This window comes from Opisthocomus hoazin, chromosome Z (assembly GCF_030867145.1).
Source record: "Opisthocomus hoazin isolate bOpiHoa1 chromosome Z, bOpiHoa1.hap1, whole genome shotgun sequence".
Lineage (NCBI taxonomy): Eukaryota > Metazoa > Chordata > Aves > Opisthocomiformes > Opisthocomidae > Opisthocomus > Opisthocomus hoazin.
In genome coordinates, this window is record NC_134454.1 from 29,233,400 (window position 1) to 29,257,561 (window position 24,162).

Consider the following 24,162-nt stretch of genomic DNA (forward strand, 5'->3'; position numbering starts at 1 on the left):
ACTTGAAAGTCTATCCTGAATTGTGCCTCAGAAAGTGGCAAGGATCCTCCTACTGCTCTTTATCTCTACATGTACATTATCCATTGAGTGTCTTTATTTATTCTATAACATTTAGTATTAGTCCACTATTTGGTCTCTTCCTCTTATGAAATTAGTCAGACTAGCTTTGTGCCCATAAAGTCTTACTGGGAAAAGCATGATTAAACTGTAGGGCAGCTGTACATTATTAATTAATGCTTAGTTTTAAAATAAAACTTACTTGCTAGCTTTTACAATACTACTGCTTGGTGTAAACCACAGAAGTTCAATACATCGCAGAAAATTTTAGTTGGAAATAAATATCCATCCATCTTTCCCATTCTTAGATCTTTCCCTGTGACACAGCTTTCCAGTCCCTACTGGTAAGACTCCCTTTCCTCAGGAAGTTGTACTAATAATTTTCAAAAAATATTAGCAGGGGATCCATAGCAACTGTTGATATGACTCAAAATGATTTAAGAGTGATCTTAGCAACCTTCTGTTAAGATATACAGTATACAGCCTCCCCCACTTAGCAAAATCCCACAATATGGCAAGGAAGATTTGTATGTCTAAGAATAGCTACCTACACACATTTTTCAAGATGACTGAGCCATAATGATTTAAATCCTCCCTACCACAGTTTCAGCAAGATGTGCCCCTACAGCACTATATCAGTGTCTTCTGTTCAGAGTTTTGAATCTTTCTCCTTTTTTAAATCACACGGTTAACATCCCTGACATTTTAGAAGTAATGTTTATTGATTTTTCTGTTAACACTGTTATAAATTAAGTGATGTAATGGACAGGATTATTGAAGTACTATAAAGAATACGTCTTCCAGATTCTTAACTACATATTGAAAAAGAGCAGACTCTGGACTAACATAGAAATACCACGGTTCTGTGCTGTTATTTGGGTAGTTTAGGTTTGGTTGACTACTTTTTATATGACAGAATGGACATATAACAGAGATGATATTACAGCTACCTGCTAAGTATCAAATCACAGAAGAAAAACACCTCATTCAGATGAAACTGAGAAATAAATGTTGAGAAAAAAACAGACAGAGAAGAATTCCTTATCACTTACTATTCTGGAACTTAGGGTCAGTACTTTGTGGGACAGAGTTGCTAACTCCTCCCTTTTTGTAAATAGAAGTGCTGTTAGTAAATGGAAACAGCTTTATTCATTGTAGATGAGGACTCAAAAAAGGGCTGAATAGTCTGCACCTGGAAACACATGAACAATGCAGAAGGAAACCAACAGAATCACCTCCTGTTTTCACTTGACTAGCACTGGTATCAACAGTCCACACCTCTTGATTTTAAGGTGAGACTTTATGCTAAGACTTGAAGCACTGAGAAGGATCTTTCAATAGACCACCACATAGGTAACAGCGATCTCCCATATTTAAGAATTTATTCAAGGTTATAGAACAGCAGGAATATATCAAAGGAGAAATAAACTTTGAAGGGAAGTGAATTTGCAGAGATCGCTATTAATTAGTTAGACCATTAGGTTTATCTTTTCTGCAGTCCCACGAAGCAGAGGCTCATGAAAAAGAAGTTTTATGAGAGGACAGAGTGGCAGAATAACACAATAAATGCAAGCATGGGAAACTTCTCATTCTTAAGAACGCAGACAGTTTTCACACCATTCTGGAAGCAGAGTTCCAGACTGGCAGAAGATGTGAGTTAATATAATCCTGAGGCTCAGATTTGCACAGTCCTCACAAAATGCTGCATTTACAGTCAGCATCAGAATGCTCTGAGTGTCTTTTTCTGGAATGACAGCGAAGTGCTAAACAAACAACTCGCTGATTTATTGTTGGCAAATTCAGAACCAAGGCATCACACAACAAACATGTCCACTCCCATGGCTCAGGGTGACTGCCCTGCACACACACCACTAAGTCACATCCTGCTAATAGAAGTAACTGCATCTTCTGAACAGTTTTTGTTAAAAAGGGTGGGAGGGGAAGGGGTGCATGGACACATGTGCTCTGTAACTTACATAATCCTTCAGAGTCCTGACTCACAGATGAGTTTTTTAGACTATTTCTGAAGGACCTTGAAGTCACCAAGCTTTCATTCTTATTTTATTAGGCAGTTTTTCAACCGTTGAGCCTCCTGTAAAAATGCAATTTGATTTCTATCCTTGGATGTTTGATTTTACATTCCATCATCACTAAGCATTGATTAAGCCTTAGCACATGTACTTGACTGCGTTTATGACTTTGTTTTCTCACGGAAAGTTCAGGCTTTATGAGAACATTACAGTGTTAGAAACTAAATTTTTGGTGATACTTGGTAGTGACTGTGATCAGGTTAATTCATCAGCTTTTAAAATTCTCTTGCTAGTTTGCTTCCAGACAGACAAAAAATAACTAAGATAGGGACTGGCACAAGTGACAAGAATCAAAAATGGACCTGGGCACATATGTTCAGGGGCTTGTATCTCAAATTCATAAAATTATTACTCAGCTTCATCGTAGCCCTAGAAATGCCTGTGTCTCATACATGTTGTCTCCCCATAGGAAAAAAGACACCTTTCTGTCACTGGGCATGTGTATCTTGAAAAGATGGTCAGTTTATGGCCTGTGCTCCAATATGAGTCCCAGAGCCTGTCGCTGACAGTAGTGCAGGTAGCCCACAGGTATCCATGCAGCATACCTACCAAAGCAGGTCTTGCACAAATCATATCAAAAAGAAAGACAAGAAGACAGTTTACCCTACAACCAAGTAGAGAATTCACCCAAGACACAACAAATCTAGATTCAAATTTATTTTTCTGCTTGATTTAGAGTGAATCTCTCAACTTCCTAGGAGACCAGTTCATCATTGACCTACACGGTATTCTGAGGTGGGAATGCTTCACTTTCCCTTGCTGAAGTTGTTCTACTTTGTATACATTTTTATAAATACCCATCAAGGCAAAGAAAGGACGAAATACTAGTGCTTTCACCCATTTTCCACTCCACTATTTATAAAAAACTTTCAGAAGCTGCTTGGGAAATAAATGGGTCTGGGTTTACCTTCTAATAATTGATTGTACGCATCACCAATCCAATGCCAGTTCACACTCTCTGGAGAAACCAAGGACTCAACTGGATGTGGGGACTACGCTACTGTCTCGGTCCGTGATGCAGGTACTTCAAAATAGGTTTGGAGCACCCAGCCACACCAGGATGAAAATCCATGCACGGCCAATGCCTGTCCCATACTCATTCTAACAAAAAAGGGCTTCAGTCTTCTAGACTGTCATTTCAGCAGCTTTTCACAGACAATCAGTTTATAGCTGGAAAAAATGTAAACATGTATTACTAAGACAGCTGAACATCTCTGCTCAGGTTTGGGGTTTTTTTGTATTTTTAAATAGTTCAATTACTATTTGAAATTTTGTCCATTGGACATACATTAAAATTTTCAAAGCAGCTTTACTGCTGTATGCAATAATGCATATAGCTTATATGGAAGTGCGTATATAGTATTTGGTGAAGTAATTATGCTCTTAAATCTTCGTGATTACCAGGCTCTAATTTTGAAATGCAGTTTTCTAAAAATTAGATGACAAAATTTAATTATTCTAAGGTACTTACGGCCTCTGTATTTCCACCTTCCACAGCAAGGACCTAATACCACATAGCCTGACGACAGGAGTTCTAGCTATAATCATAGAGTCATCTTCTGCTGCTTTACATGTCCCATTCATGTTGAGAGAGATTTCCAAAATGCTAAAAGGTAAAATGTAACCCATACAGATTAACTAAACCTTAGTTACCCTTGTTTTTTCAATTCCTACTTGTTAAATCATGCACTACCACATGGTAAAATATGTTCACCTTTATAATCAGGAAGATTTCTCCTCCTTTATTTCATTTCTCTCCTCTACTCTCTGGAGTTTGGGGGTTTTTTTTGAACTTTTTTGCTATTATTGTGGTTTTTTCTTTTAAAATTGCCTCATCACCTAGCATTCGACCAGGGCACTTTTGGACTGCTGCCAACTTAACTATGCCTCTGGTATACATGGATTTTAACATGGTGGATCTGCTGTTCACAAAGAAGGACCGTTCTGTTTAAGCTGTTTTACACAATGGCACTACGTATTTACCTAAACCTGTACTGGACTTCTCTGCTGAACATCAAAGCACATGAGAGAGAAACACATGTCCCTCTTCCTGCCATCTATTCTCATGACGACTTACTTTATCGTTCTTTTATCCAGACTTTCCTTCCACTTACCATAGCTTTCTTTCAGCTGGATAAATTTGCCTGAGTTTTTGGAGAATGTGTCTTGGTTTTGTTTTCCACCACTAACTGAAATCTCTCCGGGACACCGAGTGTTATTTTTACATTAATCCTATTTGCAACTTCTCTCAGTCTGACAAATCTGTCTTTTTCTCCCCCGGCTCTTTTCCAAACATCTAGATCTCTTACTTGCTTTTATGGCTGATATATAACTGGCTTAATCAGTATTTTTAAAAATCAATGCAGTCAGGAAAAACACCAGGGCTGGCAGCCGGATGAACCCAGAAGGTTATTCAACATGGTGGTATGAGAGTGCAGGTCTGGGATTCCATCCTAAATCAAGCTGAATGGGAAAATCTAGCTGAGGGACAATTGAGGAAAGCTCTGTTTGTCTGCAGTTCAGGAAGGCTACAAAGACTTGGAAGGGAGCTTCTTACAAAGCGCACATTTCTAGCTCTATTAATCAAAAAAAGTGAAGAGACTTTCTTTTGTATAGAATATGTAAAGAGAAATAGCTAATACAGGATATCCTCAAAAGCACTCACCAAGTAGCAAGTAAACTATTCAGGAGATGGGCATGCAATATCTGCAATTCCAGCTCTGACTCTTTGTAAAAAGAAGATAAAATCACAGTTGGCAATGGTTCTGAAATGCAACAGTAATCCATAAACATTCCTTAATTTTCCTGTCTTGCAGAATTAAGCTACTTCCAGCTCACACAGATCTTACCAGGTGTGCTAAATTGATGTCATTATAAGCCATCAGGAAATACCCACAGAGACCTGTAGCAATATTTAGAAGTTTTGTTAAACAGCTGTGTGTTATAATTGATTTGTATTATTTAAAACAGCTAAAGCAAGTTATCACCGGATGTAGAAAAGGGATGACTGAAGACTCCAGGGAGATTTAACTCAGAAGAAAGCCAATCATAGGAACTTCATTTGAGCATTTTAAGATTATTACTAGAGGAAGTGCAATTAAATCATCACCATTTATCAATTATCATTATAAATTCCATGCAACTTTATCATATTAATTTATTTATGAGAAGATAACTAGTTGACTTCTGCTTTTTGCAATAAAAATAATCTAGTCAGTAAAAAATATTTGAAGACACTTTCTGTGAAAATGAGCGTGACTTTCCACAATAATAAAAAGTAACTAAAAAAGTTAAAATTTTACTCAAAATTTGGTTTTGGCAACGTAATGTAATTGCCAAAAATCTAAATTCTTCGGAGCTCAGGCAATGTCTCTGTTCCTGATCTCAGATATATTTTACCACGGAGAGTATAAGACAAAATATAGTTGTATCAAACATGTGCACGGGCATGGCACTCACATTTCATAAAATGCGTGGAATATAAATCCCAAATGATTAGTGTGAGATCCTGAATCTAGGAGACAAAAAGGCAGTATGACTTTCTGTTCTTAATCTGCCAACTATTGAATCCAAGTGCAAAATCAGCCCTAATTAAAAGTTAAGCACTATTATGCATGGACCGTTGTAAGTTCAATTTTTCTTCCTAATGGCAGATTGCTTGTAGAATTTAAGATTTGTATCTATTTTGGAGCAAAATCCTAAATCTTTTTTCTCTGCAGTTCATGCACACTGAGAGTTCAAGCCTGATTTGGCTAGTTTGCCCAGTGACTTGCATCACACGATCTTGTGTCCCTGCAGGCAAAGCCTAACCCACATAACAAAATGGGTCAGCAGCAAAGCAGAAAAGGAGGAGAAAACTCTGTCTTTCAATTCAGAATCCTGATTCATTTGTGGGGGAAAAACCTAACTCTTGTTTTGATCTGAGCCTTGCAGGCTATTGCTTACACTATGTTTTTATTGTCTTTCCTAATTCCTGTGAGAATACTCTGATTTTTACTGCTGTTTTATATTTGAACTGGCATATGCATCTCCCAGTTTACAAGGGGAAGTGTTCGTTGCACCAGTGGTTGCTGACACTGTTAATTGTCCTGGTGCTTTCCCCTGCTCTGATTCAGCTCCAGAGACGTACGCTCCCACGAACCATGCATTTCTATGTCTTCTTATCACTTGACTGAATGACCATAAGCAAATGCAACCTCATTGCCTGGTGCCTTTCTGCCTTCATCTAAAATTAAAACTAAAATTAAAATTTAAAAAAATCATCTAAAACTAAAATTAAAACCACATTTTCCAACCCAGGAATGCAGCTGGCGCCTTTGGACTAAGTTCAATATTCATGTAAGGCAGGCTCACCTCACTGAAGTCAGTGGAATTCAACAGCCTTGAACCACAGGTACACAGTCTTCAGGGAGAATGCATACAATGCACACAAGTGGCATAGAGAAAAAGTAAAGTAATTTCAAATTATGTAGTAGGATTGCTGGAGGATCATAGAATCATAGAATCATAGGTTGGAAAAGACCTCTAAGATCATCAAGTCCAGCCATCCACCCAACACCACCATGTCTGCTAAACCATGTCCTGAAGTGCCACATCTACACATTTTTTTAACACCTCCAGGGATGGGGACTCTACCACCTCCCTGGGCAGCCTGTTCCAATGCCTGACCACTCTTTCAGTAAAGAAATTTTTCCTAATATCCAATCTAAACCTCCCCTGACACAACTTGAGGCCATTGCCTCTCATCCTATCACTAGTTACTGGGGAGAAGAGTCCAACACCCACCTCGCTACAGTCTTACCTTCTCTGGCTTCCGCTACCTGCCAGCAGTTCCAGTATTGTGCTATCAGCCTGAGGTAGTCTTTATTGCTCTAGGGTAAACAGCTTAACTTGGTTTGTCATCTCCTTATTTAATGGAAAGTCACTTTGATGCTATGTTCAATAGTATTCTGTTGTTACAACTTTGCTAATTTCTCCAAAATGTTTTTCCTCACATCTTAGTTTGTATTTGTCACTGGACTCAGCTTGGCTGAACCGCCTCTGGAGAGGTGTCACAGAGACAGCAGGTTCAGCGCTCCACACATTTTATCACCCACAGAGCCTGTTCCTGCAGGACTTTGTGTGTACGTATCTCACACATATCTCTAGTTATTAGATGCAGGACAGTTTTACCTTACGGTTCCTTAAGAGGCAAAACTAATCTCCGGGTGGGAGCGACCTGGTTTTCCTTTTGGCTTCCACCACTCTGATTGTACACATTCCAAACATATCGTTTATGCTTTATTCTCAGCAGTACTGCATTATGATTTATTACCTATACAGAGCTGTAGGTTCTTGCAGTGCTTTGCAGATGAACAGAAAGAGACTGTGCTTTCTACAGAGGAGCTCGAACGTGGCTCCAGGCCACAGTGTAACATGAGCGCAGGAAAGGCACACCACCTCTGGAGTGCGCACAGCAGATTCTCCTGTACGTTTCTGCAGGTGGGAATATAAACTATCCACAAGCCAGAGCAGCTCAGCTGGGAAATACCAGACATGTCAGCCCTAAAGGGTAACTGGCATCTGACCACGGGGTTACTGGTCTCTGCCTAATAGGAATGCAAGAAGGTGGATGCAATGAAGGCAAAGTTAATTGAATCCTCTGCCTCTCTACACAGAAACAGTCATGATTTAGCTACATATCTGAAACTTCAGCTACAAATCACAAAACTTTACTGAGAAATCTGAACGGCAATTCTTGCTTGTGCAGAAAATCAGTTATCTGCTACCATATTACATGGTTTTACTAAAACCTAATTTTCTGATCTTCATTCCATAGCAGACAAGTCAGGTAATTAATACTTTACGTAAAAGTATGCATTACAAGAATCTGCAAACTCACAGCTGGAATCCAGAAACGCACAGCAAACATCAGAAAACCAATGCTTGTTAGGTTCTCAGGGAGTTATTATACAATAAATAATAGTCCATGGCTGCAAAAACATGAATGCTGGTTGCATTCCCATGATTGAGTACCATCTACAAATAGGCATCCTGTAATTAAATTGTATTAGTGGAATTAAGGAAACACCTGTAGAACTCAGTTGAGGTTACATCCCTGTTGTGCCAGCTGCTGTGGTAAGAGACCTGCATACCTGGAAACAGCTAAAATCAAAAGTCAAGGAAGGAAAGGGAAGCAAGAAAGGACATTAGTAACTTTGTCTGACGATGAAAAATTCACACCTGGAGAGTTTCCGTTCTTTATCCAAACTACCACTGGAGGCCTGGAGCTGAGGGAAGAACCCAGAGCAAGCAACTCCGCTCTGCACCATACCTCACTCTTCCCTGAACAAGTGTGACTCTTTTCAAGAGAGTCACAAGTCTGGGAACGGTCACTGAAATGATCTGGTGACTGTAAAGCCACTTTAAATAAAAGTGATTTGAACAGCTGTAAAAGAAGACAGTGATATCACAGTTTACTAATCTGCTTCCTCTTGTAAAACACAGCATTCATTAACTGCTGATTCCTAAGGACATTAGTCAGCAATAACTTATTATTTGATTGAGAGACCGATTTTCTCTCCTTCAGTTGTAAGGATTGCGAGTCTATTTAAAATTGAAAATTACACAGTCTTTTTTGGTAATTGGATTAATAGACAATCTGTGAAATGTTACACTAATATATTTACTTACATAAATAAGTCTATTTTTGTATTTACCCAAATCCACGATTACTCAGAAATTGCCTGAAGTTTTCATGATTGGCTTTGGAAAAGTATTTTAAATGAGAGATACTGTCACATTGAGTCTTACATGGTGAACACCTACATATCCTTCAAAATCCAGGACTAAAACAGTTGTTGGCAACTGGCTCACACAACCTGAGTTGGGCTTTTATATATTTCACTTGTTTCCAGGAGGGGAATAAGGCCACTGAGTATTCAGGCATGCATTGCATTCATCAATTTTGTAAAGGACCAGTGGTTTCTCACCTGCTGTGTAATGGTGTCCCAGGGCCCCTCCAGCAGACGAGCCTGGTAGCATGCATGAACACTTTTCCATATCTCTTCCAGAGTTAAAGGTCTTCCATCTGTTGAGGGGGGAAACCACTCACAGTCAAAGCTCTTAAGCATGCTATATCTTTCATACTGAATAGCAAAAGTAAATCTGAAAATACTGATTATCTGGAAGCAGATTGAAAAAATAACAGCAAAACGTGACAGAGCCCCTTCTGGCCCCATAACTCCAAAACAGCGTTGCTCAAATCCTGACTGAAGGTGCATAAAAAGCTGTCCTCAATTCCCTGTTCAGCTTTGTTCTCTGTCACCTCAGAGTAACAACTTAACCATGCTGGTTGTAAAGTGTGAAGTTAAATTCATTTTCTAAAGTAATGCTTGGATAAGATAAATTTAAAGCCACGAAATGATATCATGAACAGCTATCTGATGTAAATACACATAATTCATAGTGAGAGAGTAGAAAAACTCCAAGGAACACAATTCTGCAGACAAAATTTTACTGCATTTTTGTAACCTACCTGCCCATAATTTTTTGTTGAGCTGCATTTATGTAACATTGTTGCATCAGTTTTTAGTTGTGATGTTAGAATTACAACAATATATTAGTGTCAACCACTTAGATAATAAGCATGTCAACTCCTCCTAAATATTTGTTTTTGAAAATATTTTTATATACTTTCAATAAGTAGCTTCATTTTGCCATTTATTAGGTGTCAGAAACCATTATCCTGTGATAAACAGTTTTACTCTACTGCCATTTTCATGTCTGTAAAATGAACAAGATTTATTCACCCAATTAACATTTGAATGCCGTGTTTAGATATAAGTTAAAACCAGCTGCCTACAGCCCCTGTTTTATCTTATTTTCTGCACATATTTATGAAAAAGAACCAACTTCTGAACTTGCACAAGCACCACACAGCAGAAGCATGTGGCAAATAAAGTACCTGAGGGAGTAACAGCATATTAATTAGCTATACTGTGCCACGCTTATGAAGGTGAGGCTCGTTAGACCGTCATGCCCTCTGTCTTATGGTGGCAGATACCAGAGCTGTGCTGGAGAAGGCCTAATATTTGCGAAGAAGTTTGTTACAAGAGTGTAAGTTAACTTTAGAAGGATGTATTTATGCTCAGATTATCTGTGTGCAGGTAATACAAGATGCCATGCATACCTGCAATTTTCTGTCTTCTGTTCAACCTGAAAAGACAATGCAGAGAAACTCCAAATGTAAAATCACATATTCTAAGGCAAAATTTGATTTCCCAGTCTAGATTCTGTTCTGTACACCTTTCTTTGTATCAGTGAATCTTTACAGTAACACTTGACCAAACTCAGATCGTAAATGTGGAGTGGATTACTCTGACTCTAACCGTTAACCTCATTTACAGAAGCAATCAAGTACTGTTGAAGCATTAATCATATTGTAGATAAAATTGAATTTTGTCTTTAACTCATGGATTTTATTACTTGATGTGTGAGAAGCAGTGTATCTTCCATCATGTTTCAGTATAGATTTATTTTCATTTCACAGAAAAACACAAACACACCCAAACTGAAAGTTTCACTTCACATCAGAGTGAGATCACAGACAGTAAAACACTTAAATAGTTAATACAGAGTAATTGCAATGTTTCACAGAGGGACAAAAAATTCATCTGGGCATTCTGATTATGTACTTATATATTGAAATATGTTTGATCCAAATTTCCCTACATTTTTATTTTTCTGCACTATTTTAATATATTCCACTAAGCTTTAAATGAGTTTGAATTAAGTGTGTTTTTTCAAAAGTTTTCGTACATGCCCCCAGGTATTGTGTTCCTCTAAATTCTTATGTAAGTGACTAGCTCAGAAGATGGGAGGCCAGATGCAGCAGGAAAGAATAACCTATCAATACTTAAAATGGATGTGCGGTTCAGCTACGTAGCCAAGAACTGGAAGCACCTTGCAAAAGGAGAGACGGCAGATGGGGCAGTTTCCCCATCCTCTTTTGTGGGTGAAGAAGTGAAAGTCTATTGAAAGAGTTTTCTCAAATAAAATAAAATAAAATAAAATAAAATAAAATAAAATAAAATACAAGTACACTAACATCTTAAAATGACTGATAGAAGGACTCATTTCAGATAATCTGTCTGGAGGTGTGTTTTCTATTTTAAAACTCCTCAGTTTGTGTTGTCCTCTGCTTAGGACAGTATAACTGAATCCATTTTATTTGCGAGCTCCCAGACTTGCACAAAACACACATCTGTATCCTTCAGGCACTTTCAGACCCCTTTTTCCGGGGCTGCCAGCATTCACACATTTAGCAGCCCTGTTACACATTCTTGCAACCCACTGAGACCTCAAATCTCCAGCTGGGCTGACAGAGCAGTCTGTAATTGTTGCTGCTAGCAACAAGGGGACACTGTGGCACCTGCTGAGCCAAGCAGCCTCTCTGCTTCTTGCCTCATTCTTTCCTGTGACAGAGCCGAACTCAAAAAGTTCATCCAGAAAAAGAAGGCAACAGCAGCATCAAGCCAAAAGAAGTGGCAGGAGAGGGAGGTGGAGGCTTCAGATTCACCCAGCAGTACATGTACTCATCACCCACCTGTGATGACACAGCCGCCGAGGTGGTTGCAGCTTGTCCCAAGTCTTAGCCCAAGTCTAGCCGGGAGTGGGCGTGCAGACAGAAGTGGAAGTTCGTGGATATCTATACATTTTGTATAATTCAGCTCATATTAAATAATTACAGAGAGCAAAAGGGAACAGCTGCTTGTGGGTCATGCCAGATTTACTGCACCTTGGTGCCTGAAGCTCCATGCCTGTAATACCACCAGCCTGGCACATCATCAGCTCATCCGTACTCACCCGGGCTCTGTGAAATACAGACTCTTACACAAGCAACCTTACATCTACCCAGCAAGAAAGGCCAAAAGAGCCTGGGGAGCAACCAGCTAAGATTTTTGTTGAGAGGGAAGAGATAAAGGATGGGAGTCAAGAGCTCCTAGGTGTGCGTTCTATCTCTGCCCTTAACTACAGGCTCGAATCAACAAGTTCATCTGCCTTAATAGTCAGGCAAGAACAACTACAGCCTTTCCATCACAAACTCAGATTTCTGTTATTTAAACTGTTTAGACTATAGCAAAATTTTCTGAGAAAAGCTTCTTGATGGTCCACTTGGGGTTAACTCGTTTATGTCACCACAAACAAGAAATAGTTAACAATCAGATGGCTGAGTGCCTCCTCACAGCAGAAAGGTGTGGCATTAAGATGACATACGAGTTGCAGCTCCCAGCTGATGTGGCACCTTAATTTCTGCAAAGAGCAGAAATTCTTTAGGCATACAAATTTCACGTACATTTTCAGAGAAAATTTTCAGGCTTCCCAAATTGCTGTATTCTGTTTTCTTGATGTTTGCTTTAATAATTTCTGAGATTTCTAATTAAAGGTCATTTGACAGTTTTGGTGAAATAGTGCAAAAATTGTTCTGAGGTTTCATTCTGGCATACATTCCAAAGAAATATTAGGTTTTTGTACTCTTAAGAAACCATTGCCACAAAGGAAAAAACACCCTTACAGCTTAGGAGAATATCTGATTATACATATTATTCAAATTTATTTATGTCCAAAGCCATGATAAAACCAGTTCATATGGGACATGGCCTTAAGAGGAGCCATTTTTTCTGAGAAAGGACATGGTGGTTGCATGCTTCTGAGCTCAGGGAGTCAGTCTATATTCCGGAAAGTGCATCAGCAAGGCCCAGTACGGTTATGAATACAGAAACTCATGCCTTCAGGGTTGGAGGAAGTTGCATTATCTCTCTAATCACTGGTTAGCATGTTTTTTACTGGCAGGGATCTACCTATACATGCAAGAGCTAGATGTATTTTGAGCAGGTCAACTTGAAAATCCCACTCCTCACTCGTTTCTAGAGAAACGAGGCTGCAGTCCTTACTTACTCCCACTAGTCCTGCTCTTTCTTTTCAGTGCTTAGCCAGCATTCATAATTCTGGTTTCATAAGAAAAATAAGAAGAGAAGTGTGAGACAAGCCATTATTTTCCTGACATGCAGGGTAATTCCTGAATGATGCTCATGTCCACCTCTGATTGTGTCGCTGCTACCTCACTACCAGTGCAAGAGGTTTTTGAATGTATGGCTTCAGACGATGACAGTTCAGGAAAAGACGAAAGTTCCTGGAGGTCTTAAAGACTAAGAAAAGGGGAAAATACTCTGCTGATTAAAGAAAGCTTACTGGACCTAGCCCAGCCCATCTGGCTGATGCCGGCACTGAAGGGGAAGGCTAATTGCCTATACCATCTGTCTCTAAGAGGGCTAATTGCTGACATTAGATATCAGCAGGGGTTCCTGCATTTCTTCAACTACCTATCATCTGGTAATCTCAGAAGCCAGAGAAAGAAAGAAGGGCTCCCATTTCTGAGAAGTATGGCATCCATAAGACTGATTTTGGAGAAATGACTCTGAGGTACTGAGGACCACTGCCTTGAGGTTCCAACACAGACTGGGACTTCTGTAGGTCTGAATTTACGAAAATACACCATGCGGGCAGTATCATGAGGTGGTGAAAAATGTTTATTACACATATATATACAAAAGTAAAAATATCTTCTTGTATCCTTGTAAAAAGTATCTAAAAACATCTTCTTGTATCCTAGAACATTCCCAAACATCTTTCCAGACAGACTCATCACACTTAATCGTTATTTTCAGATGAAGTGTTTGTCATTGCACAGAACAAGATCTTCGCTGTAAATCTATCCCCAGAGACTACCCAAACGCTTAGATGTGTCTCAAAATGTTTTAGTTCTGTTGCAATGAAAATGAAACCCTTACCTTGTGCTACCTTACATATCAAACTTCTCACCAAAAACAGAGGTCTAAAGACGAATTCCAGAAAATAAATCATTTCATCCAATTTAGACAGCCGCAAGGATAAGGATACTATGCAATTTTTGTCTTTCTGCAGGAAAACCTATAATGTTTGAGCACAATCACTAGCACAGAGGAGTGAAAACTGGATGTCCTCACTGACACAAGCTCCTGCAGATGCCAACCGTGCTCAGTACAACAGGAAAATCCCCCCAGCAACTCTTTCACAAGCCTTTTTGCTAGGATGGACTGCGAGAGACCAAGCAGTCAATGGAAAATGGACTCACAGATGATGGGAGAAAGGCAGGATTTAATTGTTCTAAAAAAGTTATTAAAGCGTCTATTCGGAATAGCACAGATTTGGACAGGCTGGCACCAGTTGCTATTATAACATACAAAGTGCGGAAATGAATATTGCAAAACAAGCAAAACTACTCAGTCAGGTCGAACAGAAGAATTATTATTTCCTAGGCAGGCCTCGAGGTGTAATGGCCACTTAGCATACTGCCAGAGAGGAAGCAGAGTTTTTAATTCAAACTTTGTGCCCTGCTGCTGGGGAAGGCAAGACAGGGCAAGGCTCTGGAAACACTGGAAGCATTATAGCTCACCTTCACCTCCTGCAACAAGCTCTAATTAACATGAGGATCAGTACGGACAGGATTCAAGGGAAACCATGAACAGCCCACAAGAGACTTGTGAGGAACTGATTTTCTTACTTAATCTACAAATAATGGTAGGAATTTAGACTGGAAAATTGATGTAGGTCTCAGAAGAAGATTCTTCCCTGATTATTTCAGATGAGGAATGCAGTGAATATTACTAGTTTTCTGAGAAACAAGGTAAGGAGCCTATCATTTGAAGACTATAACCTCAAAGGAAAAAGAATCTCGGGGCATTACCTAGAGTTTTCCTCAACCAGGTTCAGGACAAGACAAAAGATAATTTGCTCAGGTATCTCAAGTGACTGTGAGCGACTGTCATCTGCATGTTCCTGAAAGGTCTATGTTGGGACCTTCAGACAGAGCAGCACAGGTTGGCAAACAACTTGCAGGGATGACAGAATTTTTCATTTTCAAAAGTAATCTATCCATAACTAAAATCAGAGAATACTAGCTGAAAACTTTATTTGGAAAAGTACTTACTGCCAGCATTTTGTATCCTTCTCTCTTCAAGAGTCAGAGAATGTTAAATGTTAAAAGAGAATGTTAAAAGCTGAAGAGAACCCAGGTGACTTTAGGAATTATCAAAAAAAAGTCCTTGTTTTCCATTGTGAAAGGTTCCCAAGAAGTGTTTTAAAACATAGTTGTACTTGCAGGAACAATTACAGCTTTGTACTGCAAGGGGAGCTGTTGGCACATAATACCACGATTGTGCATTAGATCATCCACTAGCTTCTGTAATACCCACTTCCAGCTATAAGGAGTCATGTTTCAACACCTCCGATTCCCTGATGCTGACAAGCTAAACAACTTGTTTTGTCTCTGGGAGCTCTTCTCTGGTGATTAACTGTTTATGGTGAATACTAATTATATGAAAGTACAGTACAGTAGAAATAGTGTCCTATTTCCTCTACCTGCAGCGTCTCCATCCTCTTCTGTAGAGACAGTGCTCTATTAATTCAGCTAAAACCAAGAAGATGACATTTTTCAGGACCACAGATCGGTTAATCTGTCTCTTACAGCAAAACTTTATCTTCATGTCTGCACAATAAGCTTAAAGGCAAAACACTGGACATTTCTAAATGCCTGTAATAATTCTAGAAATAAATTTGCAGCAGGATGCGTGCAAATGAGTTCTGTTGGTGGTAAAGGCAGAGCAACGTCCCCAATTCCCCATGTCCCAGTTTGAAAATTTACCCCAAATTATCCATTCCTGAAACTGCACCTCAGACTAAAATCTTTCCACCAGGGAGTCTATGAGAATTTGTTCTTCAATTTTAAATCTGAAGTGCCTTTTAAAACGCTAACACTGCAAAATTAGAAACCATTAAACGATACAAGGCAGAGAGTGATTAAATCTACCAAACACATTCAAAGCAGCTTAAGCTACTTTTTAATTAAAAAGTAAAAGATATCACTGGCAACATTCAGACATCCTTATCTAGATAAAGTTAGGAGATTATTCAAAACACAAAAGATGCTGATGCTACCATGCAGGAGACTGAATTAAATGACTCGAAGATTTCAATCCCTGCGCCCTTGGTACATAGTCTTCGGGCAGAGAGGAACACAGCACAGCCAGTGCTGCAGTGTGATCACTCTATGTTTGCTGATTAAATAAGTGGCACTAACAGCAGCCTTGGAGGGAGGCTGTGTGCTCCTCCTTCCTTCCTGACCGGATGGTGAGTGAAATCACAGTGGCTGTAGCAATTGAGTAACGGGTAACAAGATGTACATACCAGGGAGGAAAGAAGATCAGTTCATGTTTCAAGAGCCAGTTTTAATAGATAGAGACAGGCAATACCTTATTGGCACTATTTTAGTCTTTTAAGCAGCAAATTTAAATAGAAAACAGCATGCACTTTTAAAGGTACATTTAGACCCCAGGCTGGCAGCTCAAATTCAGGCTCCAAAGAAACAAAAACAGCTCTGCTGAAGCACTGTAATTAGGTCCACTCATACTGTAGCCAAATTCAAACCTGCAGCTTTAAGTTTTTGTATTCGTTTGACGAAAAGAGCAAGAAAAATGACCAGCAGTTTTAGTCAACCACAGGCAAGATGCCAGGAGCCAAAGATCAGCCTCCTTCAGGCTAAGATGATATCATCTACTCCAAGGTCCTGAAGCTCTATGTCGGGAGTATTATGAAATTTACTGGTAACAGCCTCATCTCTTACTTTTTTGTTACACTAGATCATACCCCATTACTCAATTTAATATAAAATCTGTGTTTTTAACATGTATTGCATCCAACACATTTTTATTCTTCCTTCTGTCTAATAGAAGATTGGTCTTACCTAAGAAGCATGCCCTGAAATAAAGCACAGGTACTTGGTAGCTGTTGGAGTACAAGACATGATATTCATAGCGAATCACTTCTTCTGTTGCACAGACTCCAGCTGTCTGAGAATCATCCAATGGCTCCTAAAACAACAAACATGAACACTGTAATACATCAACTTTTGTATTCGTATCAGGGGAAAATTAATTATTACTATTGTAAAAATTCAATAAATATACAGAGCAGAAATAATGGCAATCACCCCTTCCACAGCACTAGTCATTCGAATTCCCAAAGGAATTTTTCAATACTAGCGAAAAAACCACAGTCCAAAACCTACAAAGACATGTTGCAGACTTAATTCCACAAGCTGTGAACTGTGGTTAAGCATTTGCAGAATTGAGGTCTTTCTAAGTGCAGGCTGCTTTTGTAAGCAAAAGACAAAAGGTCTCTAAAATCTTTACAGCACAGGAACTGGTACAATAAGGTGACTACAGCTGCACAACTCTTCATTACCTTTAGTACGGACCGTTTTAAATGTGTATCCTTAAATAATCCGGTTTTGCTTGCCAAAGGACAAATCAAATGTATCCATCAAAAATACTCTGTTCTAGTTTTTTTAAAGGCTTTTTTGCCAGAATTTGGTTTTGCTAATAATACTTCTAAAACTGAGACTTTTTTTTCCTGTTAATGTATATTTCAGGTGTAAAGTAAGTAAAGTTTATTGTATATTTGAAACAAATCAGAAGAGATGGAACTTATTGAATTGAGATATACCCCAGTCGCAGCCTAAATTTCCTGACATTTCAAATTAATATTCAAACAGTGCTAAGCACCCAGTTGTTTTGACTTTTCTAAAAATTGTTGATACTCAACATCTCTGAAAATGGAACCATTAAATTAATAATGTCATTAAGATTAAATGTTAGGACAAACTTTCCAAGAAGACACCATGGGTGTGGACTCCTTTGGTTTTCAAACCCCCAAATTTACATGCATGAACTAAGCAACCATAATGCCCCACAGGTTGGGTGTGCATTTCACAACTTGACTATTGCCAAACAACTGTGAATATCGGCTTACTGTCTCTGTCCAACCAAAATAAAAGAGACTGAACCAAAAAGGAGAACCAGAATCCTTTGAACACCTTGCTGGTTTAATGCACAAGAAATTTAAAGCTATTTTGCATTTTTATCTCATATCCTTAATCCAACTCAGCCATTAATCAATCTATGAAGAGATATAAGAACTCATAAACTATAACTGTAATGACACACAAAATACTTTTGATTTTTTTGATAGCCCTCATAGAAGTGATTTCCCCAAATTTAGTGTATTAGATAACCAGATGCTGCTGAGGCACATGGATAGAAGATCAGGAATGGAAAGCCCAGACCTTGGGAAGCTACACTTCAAGGTACTTTAAATATAATTTTGGACATTAAATGAGAAAATCACAGATGCTTGCAGAACAGGTGGTTTCTGGGAGATTCTGGACAGCTGTAGGAATTGTTAATTTTAGCCTATCAGGAAACAGGTATCTAAAGCATGGAAAGGGAACATTAAAGACAGCGCTCTCTGTGTTAACCTAGTTTTAAAAACTGTATATGAAGGGATACTAAATACAGCATGCCAGACGGGACAATGATGATTACTATATCTGACTTCATGGGCCAGGTACAGTTGGGTATGTCAGTTCTCATGTAAATGTGTAACACACTAAGAAGGCAAGTTCTTTTCCTCCTCACACATGTCATGCCCTCTGATCAGCTGCGAAATACAGATTAAAAAAAATCTCTCACGTAAAATAGAAATTTCTTCTCTATAGTAAGCTGAAATTTCTTTAAAACGGCTTCAAAACTCTAGTGAGAACAGTAAAAGTTAGAACAGCAGTAGCCTGTGGTAAAAGAAAACAAAAAACAACCACAGGTTAGCATTCAGTTTTTTTAGGGGTGGGAAAGAGTCTGTGTTCAGAACTGAACCTACATTTAAATTTACAAAAGTCTTTCGGATCAACCTCCTGGAATAAAAATCATACTGCTTTACAGACATTAATGTTTCATCAGATGTTATGGCCTTTCCTATTGCTTAGTCACTAGTTTACCTTGTCCTAAAAAAATACTTCTCCTGGAAATAGCAAGACTACCTGTTCCTGTATTAAACACTGTTGTTCCAGAAAAAAGCTGTATGTATACACATACTTCTCTCTCCTGCTTTCTGTATATAAGGGCAAAATGACTGCATCCCTCGTACAAATATTGATATCTAATTTTGTGATGATCATAAAGAAGCCGTATTCTGTATTACCTCCAAATACCTAGGAAAAGAAGTAAGTTGATACTCACTCAGAAATGAAATACTCAAACCTGTACACCCTTAGGCAAAACATGCTTTATAAAAACCCTACTTACTATCTCAGAAAGTCACAAATTAAGCTAGGAACAATTTCACCATTAAGAATTCAACTTGCTGGGTTAGCAGGGATTTCAGCTGGTAAGCCACTTCCATCTTAATTTTCTGCATTAGGAAAACGAAAGTAAAGGAGAGACTTTCTAATTTCATTGTTCTTTGAGATGGTCACTGAGAAACCTTAAGAATTTCTGCCATTAGCAGACAGGCATTTGATGGTGAGGTACTTCCCAAAACATCCTATTACTTCCAGAGAAAGGTGATTTTATCCAGAAGTGGCCTTCCCAGAAGATACACGCAGTTTCATGGAAGGAGAGGCAGCAGAAATGGGAAGAAGGCAGCTTTAATGCTTTACTCTTCTGGAAAGCAGAATATTCTTCGACACATTTATTTTGCATTATCCTGGATTTTTTTGACTGATAGTTTAGGCAGTTTCTGAAATCAAGCATTCAGCTGAATGCAAAGCTCAAAGAAGCTTTGCAACTGACATTCTTCTGCTCTGTAACAAGATGGACTTCGGTCTACTACAAAGTTTCTATGCTTGTTCAAAATAAGTTTCTGATACTCAGATCTCTTTTTCTGCTGTTTCTAGTGACAAGTGGCCACGTTGTATCTGTGATCTGCATACAAAGGCAGATAGCTGAATCCTTCTTACGGCTACCTCTAATCCCCTTTCCTTTCAGTAAACAGCAGTTTCAAAACTTCTTTCATAAAAAGATACAGCATTGATGTGTAATCCTGTACTTTACAGTCTCTGTAAGTACAACGCACGGTATTTATCCAGGGAAAGTACATTTTGGAGCCTAAAAATTTTGATGGTATCTCTCTGGCTGATGAGATGAACTTTGCTGATGAAATGAATAAAATGAGTACAGCCGTTTCAGGCAATCTTTGGAACATCTAAAAATCTATGCATGGCTGAATAAAACTATGGAGCCTCAGTGAGTTTTATATCAGCCCAAAAGAAGAGATCTTTTTCACTCTTTAACCAACTACTGATAAAGCCATAAATATAAAAAGCAGGTGTAACTTATAAAAAAAACCCACAGAATTTTATTTTTATATATGTCATATGACAGCCCCTTTAATTTTTTTCTTCAGGTAATTGTTCTACTTTCCTTTTTTATGTATACTGTTGATCTAACTCTTTTTGAGCTAATGCTGAAATTTAGTTACTGTAATAGACAATTTCAAAATCAATTTTAACTTCAGAACCTTTGCAAAACATTCATACATGTACACACATCACAAAACAAATTCGTAATTTTACATAGATCTTGCAAAGAAAAAACAAACATACCTATGTTAAAAAAAAAAGTTAACAAAAAAAGGGGTTTTGACCAAATTGCAGTCATTAAAGATGCTATGAAGTAATTTGCTTTCTCAATTTTTTTGTTTCTGCTTTGCAAATTTGCTTGCATGCTTGCCGTGCTTCAAGTTAAAACTGTGAATCCAGGGCTCACTGACCATTTCCTAAACAAATTGGGAAGCTGTCATCAGGAAGCATCTGCTCCTCTGTTACTCTCACGTAAAATCATTCTCGTGCTATCATAATGGACTACTGAGCAGTTGTTTAAAAGTACTGTATGTATTAGAAAAAAAGATACGCAGCAACTACCAAGTTAATTATATTAGTTCCATCATAAATGAATTATCACTAAATTTAATTGATACAAAATTGTGCTCAACTCTTAAGTATCTCCTAAACAAATTAAGTTGATTTGTTCCTTTTAAAATGCTAAATTATTTAAATCAATAGATAAGAAATGTCATTCTGAAGGCAAAATAATGTATTTGTAGTATTTTTATTCCTCCTGACGAAGAAGGCAAGTTAAAAACCCCTGGTAACAAATTAATTTCACAGCAGGAGAGAGTTAATAGTGTGTTTTGATACTCTCTAGTAGTAATTGTGCTCTGCAGACCGAGGAGCAGCAGGAAGGTGTGAGTTAAGGCTGGTCACCTCTGAAAGGAGAGCCCCAGCGGAAAGCAAAGGGGCACGGAAGTGACCGACAGCGTAAACTGGGAAGGCGACAGAATTACCTGATAAAAAAGGGATTTTTCTCTACTGGCACCAAACATTTCCCTCTCTCCACCTCAGCCGCAGAGACCGGCTAAGCCAGCCACCCTCACTCAGCCCAGATTCCCTTTGAAACACAGACAGGCCCTAATGCCCTTTTTTGGGGAAAAGCTAAGAGAAGTAGTTTAAAGAACAGCAGGCACATTTCTCCCGGATCTCAAGACACTGTTGCCCTTCTCCCAGTTCCCATGTTCCTCATCTCTTTTCTGGCTGTCGTGACCTCTCTCTCCTCCTGCTACAGGGCAGCCCCCTGGGAAATTCTCCCGCAGGAGCGTGGAAGCAGTGGGCTGCAGGCAGGAAAGGGAGGAAGAGGTGACGCAGGCACAGCTACTGGTACTGCTAGTTTTGCTGGGGGGGTGGGGGAAGGAGGTGCAATCCAGATTAGTAAGCAAATCTGATTTCATTGCTTGGAATACGTTTACACTTCATTTCATTTCAGCCTCTACAGTTGCAAACAAATCTACCACGGTTTCTCCGGTGCGGCGTCCCTCTTTCTTCAGACGACTGTGAGCTACCGTGTGAAACTCCAGAGCTTCTGGGGAGCCGCTCCCCTCCCCATTCAACACTTTCCCTTTGGCAAACAGGGAGATCTGAACATGAAAATTGAATGGTAGAAGAGTGTTCATCAGATAGAATTAAAACGGAGCTTAATGTGGAGGGTGCGGCAGTGTGGTGAGATGGTATCTGCATTTTTTATTCTTCCTCCTGGGTGTTCTCCACGTTTATTTGGACAGTGTCTCATTTTTTTGCCTGCAGCCCCCACAGGTCTAGTCTCTGCAGGTCATTTTGCTGCCAGTTTTTGTCCCTCCCGTGCAGAGACTCAAGTCACCCCCCACCCTTACACAGAACTCGAATCTCCGGATCCCATCCTCCCCTTCCCTCCCATACTGAAAACGCAGTGTGGAATCTCCGTGGTCAGCGAGGTAAGCCCGGTCAGAGGGGAACAGAGTCGGAGATCCAGGCAGCAGCCCACCTCGTGCACCCACGGCCAGCTCGGATCGTCCCCACAAGCAGGGGACAGCAGCTAGGCTGAGTGAAGGCTGAATTGCCTGGATTCATGTCTCAAAATGAAATATTACTTGGAAATTGCAAGGAGGCCTAGAAAATAAAAAAAAATCTCCTTGCAAAACTAAATGTACTGAGAGGAAAAAACTCAACAAATCAAGACTTGCAAGAACCTCAAAACAATCCTAGCAGATGGGGGGGGGGGGTTATTTTAATATAGTAGGAGAATTTTGGTTGCATTAAGTGACTGTCAGTATTTTCTGTTCACTATTAAATATTCAGACTATGCTAAAATTTATAGGCTCTAATCAAACTTACCCCACTGTATCACAGCCTGTAAAAATGCACAATAATGTGGACATCTTCCTGAATAATTTAAGCATAAGATAAATGGTGTACAAATGTCTTTGCCACCAGTTGCAGCATTTTTACATACATTAATAAATTGCTCTTTTATGTGAAGAATATATAGGGAAACCAACGATCTTCATGTGTTTTCCAGTGCCACCATCATTAGTGACAGATAAGGGAATATGAGAATAACAAAAGAGCTCTGAAGAAAAACAAAGTTACCTTACAGATTTATTTTCTGTATGCAGCTACAAAATCCTCCCCACTAGCTCAGATTTCTTCAAATTCAGTTAGCCAAGTGAAGAACCTGGTTAGATATTGCCCCTCAACAACAGCAAAAGGAAGTGGCCCTTACATTAGTCGGTGATATTACTAAATGCCATGTCCAAAGAGCCTTCTTTTGGAAGATGCAGCTACTTTGAAAAGTCACTACACTACCAATGGAAGAACTCAGAGGTAAGTTGATGTACACAGGCAATGGATTCCTACGGGCACACAGATCCCCAAGATATTTCATCTCCCAAAGGAAAATCTTCTGACTGCAAGTCAGCACCCTGACCGTGACACCGTTCAGGCATCCAGTCATTATTAGAATAACTATTGTCCCCAAAAAAATATAGGTTACTGACAAAAAAAAAATCCACAGCCTTTTGTCATTCAAGGCATACCACAAGACCAAAACCAAGACTTCCACCCCAAAAAAGACACAGCACATAAAACTGCAGTAGTTCCTCATGCATTAACAATCACTTCTAATGGTTGAAAATTAGATTCGTCTTTTGATTGCTTTAAAACCGCTATCACAAGTGAAAGCAAAATCTATTCAAGCAAAAGAAGCAATGGACCATGAAAACAGAAGAACTGTGAATTTTTTCTTCACGTAAAGGTAGGGAATTCTTTCAAAATCACTCTTCACTCTTCCCAGGCTGTCACATATAAAATGAAGAATTTGGTGGCTTCTCTCCTCCCCCGCAAAACACACGTTCTCCTTTTTTATATAGAAAGTACAAGACTCCATTCTGAACAGGGCTGAAGCACTGTGACACAGTACATTTGGAAACCTCTTCTGGTGGAAACTACAGGTAACACCCAGTGAAGCTAGGAAACGAGGCAAGGTAATTAAAGGAGCAGGAGAGACATGGCCCACCTGCAGAGGAATGACGGACTAACCTAGACGATTCAAAACTCTTACAAGTGTTCTTGCAAACCTACAGACACACACCTTCCAGAAGAACAGAGCAACCTCATCTGTAAGCTGTAGGGATGCGTTTACCTTCACTACCTCCAGCCAACAGACTTTGTCAATATTATCGCTTGAATTAGGCACTTAAAGCAGTCCTTCTCTCTAAGTGTGGTGAGATAAGAAGC

At 39.1% G+C, this 24,162-nt stretch overlaps 1 protein-coding gene across 8 annotated transcripts in view; it reads right to left on the minus strand.

The window, feature by feature from the left end:
* The window catches only part of ATG10 (autophagy related 10), a 96,391-nt gene that overhangs the window by 20,425 nt on the left and 51,804 nt on the right, over nucleotides 1–24,162 (minus strand). For all 8 annotated transcript variants that reach the window (XR_012761862.1, XM_075410700.1, XM_075410695.1 and 5 more), the window contains 2 exons: nucleotides 16,969–17,095; nucleotides 9,119–9,216 (listed from right to left, as the gene is read on the minus strand). Coding sequence is in view for 7 of the 8 variants with exons in the window: in XM_075410700.1 (XP_075266815.1) it covers nucleotides 9,119–9,216; nucleotides 16,969–17,095 (225 nt within the window). In the remaining variant the exon portion in view is untranslated. The remainder of the gene's footprint in view (nucleotides 1–9,118; nucleotides 9,217–16,968; nucleotides 17,096–24,162) is intronic.